Source organism: Camarhynchus parvulus, chromosome 13 (genome assembly GCF_901933205.1).
Source record: "Camarhynchus parvulus chromosome 13, STF_HiC, whole genome shotgun sequence".
NCBI lineage: Eukaryota > Metazoa > Chordata > Aves > Passeriformes > Thraupidae > Camarhynchus > Camarhynchus parvulus.
In genome coordinates, this window is record NC_044583.1 from 10,501,895 (window position 1) to 10,511,618 (window position 9,724).

Consider the following 9,724-nt stretch of genomic DNA (forward strand, 5'->3'; position numbering starts at 1 on the left):
GTGTGGGTGACAAAGGCGGCATTTGCAACACCAGCTGCCCTTGTCCTTTCTCCCACCCCCCGGGTAAGGACCCACCTACTCTCACCCAACATAACACAGCTCTGGCATAAAAACAAAACTGAAAACTCCAGCAGGAACATTAAGGATGTATTTATTGTCAAACAGTAGCACATCAAAATAAGCAGGCAAACGTCACAGTAACTAACAAAATACAGGGGAATGCCTTGTGAATTCACTGGATTTTAGTTTCTGACATCTTTAGAAAATGTATTTTTTTATTTGGCTGACAGGAAACCACAAAGCACAACTGTCCTGTAATTGGAGCAATCAGGCACATATGGGGACAATAATTATAGGCAAAATAAACTGGTTGAAAACAGATCTGTTTACTGTATTTCTAACCACCTCATACTTTTATTCTTCATTATTTGAGGGTTTGAGCTTTCTTTTTTTTCCTTATCTTGGCAGTCCCAAGATTTTTAGGTTTTGGTACTGTAGGGACCAGTTTCTAAATGTTTATTATCTGGGCTGGCAATAGTGGCTTGTTCCACTGAGAGGATAAGCAATTCACTTCAACAAAGTTTGATGTTACAGAAAAATGACTTATGTTTCTCATAATTACTCAAATTGGGGAAGCAAGTTTTTTCATGAAACAAACTATGAAATTGCTTGTTTGTTTAGTATTAGTCAAGCATACTCTTATTACAGAGTTTTGAAAATTACAGTTTTCTTCATTATAGCCAGTAAACCATAAGATACAAAGCTTGAAGTTAACAGCATAAGTACAGCTCTTTGAAGAAAATGAAAAAGTCCCACATCCCCAAAAAACAGTTTAGTTACTTCATAAAGGAAATAGCATGGGATTAACCCATTGCCTGTGGAAGAGCACTCTTGTGAAATTCTTCAACAGAACACATGAAAGTTTGAGGAAAACAGAAAATTGTGTAAGTTTAGGAGCAGGAGAACACAGAAAACACTCTTAAGGTGAGCTGTTCCAATTAAGCACCTTTATTGCAAAAAAATGTTGGAAGACAACCTTAGTCCATGACTAAAATACATCTTCCTGTTATTTATAGTCCCTGAGCCCTTTGCCAAGGAGATGGGAAAGGTGCATTGAATGTACCTTCAAATAAATCCTTCAGATTACATTCTGACAAAATACATCAGACTTAAGTGAATCATCTTCAAGGACAACCTTAGCTGGGTGATGTAATCAGCAATTAAAATTCCAAAGTTTTTGTAAAATTGTATTCTACATTATATCCAAGTACCAGTAATTGTATTCTACATTATATCCAAGTAGCTCCCTTCATAACTGAATTTATGCTAAAAAATTGCTGAAACACAACCCTTGGCTTCAAAAAGCACAGACCAGGTGGATTTCATTTGGGAATCCACACTGCTGTAAATTATTTTATTCTCCCACACAGCCAAACTAATAAAAACGTGGACAACAGCAGTAAGTCACACCCACTGAGAACATTGTCTTTTTCTAATCACCCAATGCCATAAATTTATTGTGTAATTCTACATTCCCTTTGTCAGTAGAGAAGGTATTAGAACCACTACATCCTGGCTAAGTGTAGGGTTATTTATCCCATGAGGACATAAGCAGTTATGACAAATGCATTTACTTTAGACAGTGTTGGTTATACAGTCAAAGAACACACCAAAAATGACAATACACATCTGTAACTTGGAATGTGTGAGATGGTTTCCACCAAGCTCTCACTGCTGATGCTCTTACTGAGAGATGCGATATTGTAGCTTAGGTTTGTTAGGATTGTGTTCAATTAGCCAGTCAGCAAGCCAAATCTGTGAACAAAAAACACAAAACCCAAATGTTTTCAGCTTTCTGTTGCTTTCTATTAAGTTCATAGAAGAATATTATAAAAGCATTATTATATATACAAGCATTACTTGAAACCTCTGCTACAGATACTCTCCTACTGTGCTGCAAAATTCAGCCCTTGTAGAAAGAAATGGACATGCAGATGACCTGGTTTTTTAAAATGTTCTGTTAAATCTTCCCAGCCTATACTGCTTTTGAACAACACACCATGACCTTTAGAAAACAACTTGTCCTGGCAATGTTTATCTTTGTGAAAGTATAAGACCATTTGAGCCATAGTTCAAATAATTCAGCCAGCTCTGTTTTGGAATGCTGCTGCACAATATGCATGAAACTGCTTAATGAAATATTACTGCTGAAAACACTCAGAGATACTTCATCCAGTAATCATTCATTAAGAGTGCCAGCCTTATGCACTGAATCACCTTACAGTACCTAAAACATAAAACCCAAACATGGTTACTTTTTGAAATTCATCTTTTAAGTTTTCCAGCATTGTACTTAAATGAGAATGTGGGAGGCAGGAATGCCTTGGGTCCTAATTCCATCTGCCAGTCTGGGCCTGGCCTTAGGCAAATTAACCTTTTGCCTCGTTTTCTCCACTTGTAAAGTTTTTAACACATCCTTATTTACTTCACAAGGCTGTTGACGACTGGTTTCTGGAATGCTGAGAACAACAAACTTCATACCACACTGTGAAGAGCTGACAGAACAGCAGACAGGCAAGGTAAGCAACACTCTGCTTTTACTACCACGAATTAAAGGCTTGCAAAGGGAGAGCCAAGCTGAGCACTAGGACAGGTAAAGCAACAACAACTCAGTAGTAAGAACCCAAGACAGAAATGGAAAACAAACAAAATAGCCCAAAACACAAAACTCCTTAGGAGAACTACTTTGGAAAAGAAATGCTCAAATCATTTGAACCAAATAAATTTATCTGGTATTGCTTAAGGAACTGGTTGAGAAAACCTCTGTGCTGACAGCAAGTATTTCTGAGAGCACAGACAATTTCTGATGCCATCTGCAAAAGGAGAGGAAGGAAGAAAGGATACTGGAAAAAAGCATTCCAACAGTCTCCCTGGAAGCTACCTAGCAGAAAACAAACTGAAAAGCAATAGACAATATCTATTTCTGAAGCAGTATCAAATCAGCACTATTTTCCTTCTGTTACAAGGTCACAGACATTATGGACAACAAAGAAGGTGCAAATAAAATGTTTTTAGAAAAGCTGCTGACACTGCTTCATACAGCTTTCTTACAAGCATGGAAGGAAAGCATTGTCTTGATGAAGTTACTGTCAGATACCTCATAATTGACTAGAAAATTGTGCTAAGAGTGCAGATTAACTGGAAGCCAAAACAATGAGTTAGAAAGATGGAACATGCAACAAAAAAAATCAGTATTTAATATAGTAAAGAGAAAACTGAAGGGAAAGAAAATGGGAATACTCTTCAAATATGCAATAGGTTGCTTAAAAAAAGATATTACATTGTCTCCAATGTCTTTTGGGGATGGTAAAAGGGAAAAAAGGTAATGGGCTTAAAATTGGAGCCAGGAGATTTAGGCTATCTTTTAGTGAAAGCTTTTAACAAGTATAATTAAGCACTGAAACAGATTGCCTGGGGAGACTGTAGATTCTCCATCATTTGGAGTGCTAAACCACAGGCCAGACACACATTTGTTAGGAATAGATACAATTGGTTTGGCCTTTGGGCAAAGGAATGGACTTCATCTCTGTTTTCTAGATTGCTATGGTAACAGTGCCAGACATAGAGATAAAGTAAACAGGTTACAGAGCTGGAACAATCAAAGTACATTAAACATGGCGTCATGTATATCACATAGTTCATAGGAACATCCCAAGTGATTATGAAGGCTTTTTTTTTTCTGAAAAGTGTCTTTTAGAAAAATGCAATGTTGATTATAAACGTGATAATGATGTAAAATCATTACATCAGTTGCTGTACAACTGCCAGCAACTTGCACAGATTAATTATCTGCATGCTTAAATAACTATTGGTGTGAATGACTGGAGCTTTAACAAAGATACACTAACCACGTTTTTCCAGATGTAAGAAAACTGATTTTGTTTAGGGACTTAAAACACATTCTTGTGCCATCTCTAACAAACAAATCAACTTACTGAAACCAAATGTTAGAGTAGCTCATTAGCTGACAGCTAAAACAGCGCAGCTCTTCACCAGCAGAGCAGTTCTGCTATAAACAGGGAGGGAGTTACTGACAGCAAGTGAGTGCATCCCAGAGCTGCCAGCTGGACACTGCACCTACCATGGGGTCTGCTGGCTTCTCTTTGCACAGGGCAGTGAGCCCTGCCAGCAGCGTGGGCTTCACGTACAGGTTCAGGTAATCCCGAGCCCTCTGTCCAGTGGGAAGTGGCTCCAAGATTGCTGCAGGGAGGAACCACGGGTGTTAGAAAGCAGCCTCTGGAGTGATGAAACACAACATCCTTTCAAAGGCTGTTTATACGTGAGCTGCTCTTTTCCTTAGTAAGTTAATAATACATCATGGGTTTTATAGCTTCTCCCACAACAAACTGCAAAGAAACTCCCTAAACTTCTTCACTCTGTCCCTGAGGTAATTGTACTAATTATAATCTATTATGAAAAGGGAGGAAGTCAGATCATCTGGGGAAAACCTGAATCCTTGAAGATGCATTTGTGGCAGAAAAAAACCCGTATATGCCATGTTTAGCACTTTCTTCTTCCAGTGTGAAGCTGGTTTCTGAAGACCCTAAAAGTCTCATTTACTCTTGCTCTGATTGTCAGGGTGAGAAGAGACATGGTTTACACAATGGGTAAGGTTTGTAAGGAACTGCAACATATTTCATCAAATTCACTGATACAGCTGACAAAAAGTATCAGGAGACACCTTTTTCTAGCAGTTTCACGTGCATCTTTCTGTCAGAGCAAATCCTGTCACATTACAAACCAGAGATCCTCTTGCAGCCTTTCCAGGTTCTAAGGCCCTTTCCTCTGGCACTTAACTTTGGAATTGCACTGTCATGTGAGTATCCAGCTGCTTTTGAATAGTAATTACTCAGCCGGAATCCAAGAAAAGAGTCAGTCTCTCAAGTCAACCAAGGCTGACTGTGCCAGAAAGACTTGCTGGAGAGTAATAGCTTCCCATTTCTTCTCATTTACCAGCTTCGACTGCTCCAGTTCCCAGAGTAGAGTTTGAAAAGTGGAAGTAATCTCTGTAAATACACTGGCTCTTCAGACAGATTTTTGGTAAGCCTTTCATAGCAGAAAATGTCAGTTTATACATAAAGAGACTCACAATCCTGTAAAGCAAACAAACCCAACCTCTCCTAAATCAGTTGTATGTGGAGTCAGGGCAGGACAAGGAAGAGCTCCATCCCCCCCAGGACTGGCAGTGAACCAACTGCACCATTTTACCTTCTGGAAATATGAACCGAATTTCCTTCTCTGCTGAGGAGATGCTGAGACTGCCGTGGAGCCCATTCCTCAGCTCATCAGTGCCATAGAGTGCTCTTAAGCTGAAAACAAGGGAAATAACTGCTTGGAGGGCAACTGCAAATCCCATCCAAGTCTCTGCAGCCTGAGAGCACAGAAAAGCAATAGTTATGGACTAATCAACAAGACATTGGCTTGCTTTTGTTTTAAACAAAAGAAGTCACTACCTAAAATTTAATATTCATACATTCAGAATTCCCCATAAAATAGGTGAACTTTGCATACTAAAAAACAACAGTGAAAAGCTGCTGCACAAAACTGAGGAGATAAGAAGCCTGTGTCTGTACTGTACAAACAAACAAATAAATAAAAAAAAATGAATTCTGGTCTCAATCCAAAGAATGACAAAATAATCCTACTGACTTGCCCACGGCCAGTCAGTGAGTTACCTGTGAGGGTGAGTTATCCTGGCTCTTAGGCTGTTGGATGGTCCAAGCATTTCCTTCCAGTATGAGACTGCACAATTTCTAGCAAGAACCATAGCAACTATAGGACCAGAACTCATATAGGCTGTTAAATTAGGAAAAAACATTTTTCCAAATTGTTCTGCATAGAAGTTGCTACATTGCTCTGGGCTTAACTGGAGCTTCCGTTTCTATAAAGTGTAGAAGAAAAAAAAAAGAATTAAAATTGTTTGCTACATTGAAACAGGTTAGAGCATTAAAGGCAGCATAGAGTCCTCTCCTGCAGTCATATCTTCAAGTGAAGAACGCAGAGTAACTTCTGAAATTCCTCTGATTCACTCAGATAGGATCCTCTAGATAGAGAGTAACAAAGAGCAGAAGTTTTCCAAGTTAATTAAAGAAAGAGCCCATTTGAGTAAGATGTGATTTTAGCCCAGGCAAACTACAGCCATTCTAGCTGCCAGATGACAGAGCACTGTACCCAAAAAGTGAAGAGCATTACAAGGGCAGGATTTTATTACTCAGCTGCTACAGCATAATGTTCTACTTTTAAACAAGTTTCTCTCCAGCCCACACTGTTAATTATGCAATTGTTCTATTTTTCATTCAGTGCTTTGTGACTCTCCCAATAGCTGCCTAGTCTGCAGGGTGGCCAGGATCAGGACAACTTTGGGAAGTTATCAGAAACCACAGTCAAGAAAAAAATTTTAAAGTGCATTCTTTGAGCTCAAACTTGTACAACACAAGAGTTCCATATACTCAGAGTCCTAATAACTTTGCTGTCAAAAGTCAGTGCAGACATCAGAAGACTCTACCAACATATTGCAATTAAATAAATAAATAATCTATTTTGTTTCATCTTCTGATGAGCAGGGGGGCTCCAGCCCAGGGAGCATCCTCATTAACTCTTCTGGAGTAGCTCCAAGAGATCCATAAATAAATAAATACGTATAATAAATGCACATAAATAAAGCAGCCGGAGAGGTTAAGGAGGAAGTGAAAAAAACAAAACAAAACAAAACGAACCAAGACTTTGCGGGGAGGAGGAGGAGGGGCCCCTTCTGCCCACAGGTGCGAGGGAGCAGCGCCCCCCAGCGACCGCCCGGCCAGGCATATTTAAATATTCATAAGCTCATTTCAATATTCATAAAGTCTATTTACCGTGAAAACAATTGAAACAAAAAATTTGTTAGGCTGCAACTAGCCAGCTATCCAATTCAATTAATTCTCTACTATCCACTTGCACACTGCACAAAATCTTGCGAGATCTGGATGATATCCTCTCCAAAGAGTTGCCTTGGAAAGCTCACACATCTGTTCCATATGTTTGCTAAATCTGAGTTTATTAATAAAGTCTGTGTTTTCCTGTGGTCAGCAGAATAGTTGGTCTTCTCTGTTCCATCCCATGCACCAAAAAGCATCTCCTTACAGAATCCGGCAGCAATGTTTAATGACATGAAGAACATGAATCAATTTTTGGACACACAAGCTCTTAGTTACTGGCTTGATTGCTAGAAGCTAAATATTTTCCTGACTTATAAACTACAGCTATTTTGTCTGGAGCACAGCCTGTTACCTGAAGGATGTGGAATCCTGATCGGAGAATGACATCCTCTATTTCTTCTTCTTTATCAATGACATCTGGTTTGATGATAGCCAGAGTTCTCTCCACATAAATCTGAGGTTCAGGCATTAAGACCTCCATCCTGGCTTCTAAATTAGAATTCACTTGCCCCTTTCGTACTGCAATGACACCAGTACATGACATTTGGAATTTGTCCACTGCACAGTCACCTACGGTGACACTCATCATGTTTCCAGGAACAGAAAGGGTCACACCCACCTCACAAAATCCATGAGATGTTCTCTGGAGAAGTTAGCACTCTGTAGTTCACACCCCCATTTTCAGTGCAGTGGCATTTTATGGAAAAGAAGGCCAAAATTTAATGTTGTTATTCACTAAGTTGGACAATGTATGAGGAGAGAGAGGCATTATCACACACCCTGATGTGGGCTCCCTGTGCTCCCACACCCTCCATCCACCATGGGCTCCTTCAAACCCCAAATCTGTATCCTCACACACGAGGTCTGTGGGTGGGACTAATGACTTGGAGTTGGTAATTTCTCAATGGTTATTTAATTCCTGTATTTATGGGCTCCAGACAAAGTGCTGGTTTTCTGACTGAACAGATGCACTGGTGAGCTGAGAGCACAGAATTGTGTTGTGAGTGGTGGAATTAGTGAGGGGGTTTCTGACAGACCTGTGTCCATTTGTAACCTTTCCATCACGGAATACTTTGGGTTGGGAGGGACCCTAAAGACCATCCAGTTCCACCCTGCTATGGGCAGGGACACCTTCCACCATCCCAGGTTACTCCAATCCCCATCCAACCTGGCCTTGAACACTTCCAAGATTGCAGCAGCCACAGCCTCACTGGACAACGTGTGCCAGGGCCTCATCACCCTCAAAGCCAAGAATTGCTACCCAGTATCCCATCTAACCCTGCCCTCTGCCAGTGGGAAGCCATCCTCCCTTTTCCTGCCTCTCCCTGTCCTGGTCTCAAATCCCTCTCCATCTCTTTTGGAGCCCCTTTAGGCACTGGGACAGGATCGAAGGTCTCCATGGAACCTCCTCTTCTCCAGGCTAAACATCCTCAGCTCTCTTAACCTTTCAGAAAGAACTGCGAGCGCAGGATGCTGCGGGGGATCCTGAGAGAGCCTCAGAGAACGGCACACAATGGCACCTGCAGCCCTTCCCTGCCCGCTGCCCGCCGTGCCCCACGCTCCCTGCCTCTCTCCATCCGCCCTGCACCAGACCCAGATACGCAGACCCTGGCTGGCTGCTCCCTGCTGCAAAGTCCGCTTGTAACCCGCCAAATCCACCTGCCTTGGGGCCCGGCCCGGCTTTGCTATCCCAGTTCCTATCCCGGCCTCCGGGACTCCGCCGGACCCGCCGCCGTTGCCGGGCGATGGCGGGGCCGGCCCCGGGCACAAGATGGCGCCCGCGGGCCTCGGCGGGGCGGGACGAAGATGGCGGCCGGGAGCGGCGCGGTGATGGCGGCGGAGGCGGAGCGCGCCTCAGGGCCTGGGGTCGCCGCGGGCTCCGCGCCCACAGCAGGAGACCGTGGCTGCCCCGGCATGGGCTCCGCGGTGGTGCGGGAGTAAAGGGCGGAGTGGCGGGATCTCCGGGGCTCATCTCAAAAACCTCATTCCTCCCTGACAATAAAAGCTTTATGTCGGTTTCACCTCACGCTCAGAGCTGCTGAGAAAGTCACGCGCTCACAGCAAACGCTCGTGAAGCGACGTAGCGCGATTTATTGGCGGGGAAAGAATAAAGGAAAAGCCAGCAGCCGTTCCAGGTCATTTATCGGCGTTTGTGGGGAGGTTTCCTGCGGACGCGCCTCAGCAGCGGCGGCGGGCGGGAGCTCCCTCACAGCCGGAGCGCTGCCCGAGCCGCAGCTCTAATGGTGGCTCTGGGCACTGCGAGCCAATTACAGCGGCTCCCCGCGCCACTTCACAGTTAAGGGGCAAAAAACGTGCAACGAATAGGGAACCTTCACTGTTCCGTGCAGTAAACCATCGTGAGCTGGGCATTAAGCAGAGCTGGGGAGCCGCATTCTCTGGGGATTTTCCCCAACTTTTACCGCGCCATGGTGCCAATGCGTTTGCTGCCTACACATCCCCTATTTCCCCGGCTCGCTGGGGCTGTCCGCTGGCAGGAATTGCCTGTGCAGTGTCCACTGTCCATCCACCATGACCCGTAGTGCCCCGGTGTCACCTCCCGTGCTTGTTTACCGGCGCTCCCGGTGGAGCCGGGCCAGCTGGCCCCGCGCTATCGGGGCGTGGGTGGGGAACGGCCCCGATAACTGCGGCGCTGCCAACGCCGCCCTGCTCCTCTCTCCCTGCGCCTCGTCCCCTCCTCCTCACCGTGTGCTCACTGAACTCTGCGATCCCAGGTGCTGGAACACCTGGGG

The 9,724-nt window shown here is 43.6% G+C and overlaps 1 protein-coding gene across 2 annotated transcripts; it reads right to left on the minus strand.

Moving 5' to 3' along the window:
* Positions 1 to 823: 823 nt before the first annotated feature.
* NME5 (NME/NM23 family member 5) lies at positions 824 to 8,735 on the minus strand. 2 transcript variants are annotated; one of them, XM_030957463.1, is made up of 7 exons: positions 8,638 to 8,735; positions 7,594 to 7,634; positions 7,327 to 7,493; positions 5,736 to 5,941; positions 5,269 to 5,369; positions 4,142 to 4,260; positions 824 to 1,815 (listed from the first exon to the last, which is right to left on the minus strand). In XM_030957463.1, the coding sequence occupies exons 3-7, from the start codon at positions 7,453 to 7,455 to the stop codon at positions 1,744 to 1,746; spliced, it is 627 nt and encodes a 208-aa protein (XP_030813323.1). In that variant the 5' UTR covers positions 7,456 to 7,493; positions 7,594 to 7,634; positions 8,638 to 8,735; the 3' UTR covers positions 824 to 1,743. The 2 variants fall into 2 exon arrangements, with proteins under 2 accessions (XP_030813323.1, XP_030813325.1); XM_030957465.1 differs by having other exon boundaries at positions 1,378 to 1,815; positions 8,634 to 8,709.
* Positions 8,736 to 9,724: the final 989 nt, after the last annotated feature.

Excerpts from the sequence above, each read along its gene's own strand:
- NME5 (XM_030957463.1), bottom strand. The coding sequence starts at position 7,455 with ATGGAGGTCTTAATGCCTGAACCTCAGATTTATGTGGAGAGAACTCTG. Across the intron at positions 5,942-7,326 it reads CAGGATTCCACATCCTTCAG|AAACGGAAGCTCCAGTTAAG; the intron begins GTAACAGGCTGT and ends TACACTTTATAG. Across the intron at positions 4,261-5,268 it reads TCGGTTCATATTTCCAGAAG|CAATCTTGGAGCCACTTCCC; the intron begins GTAAAATGGTGC and ends TCCTCCCTGCAG.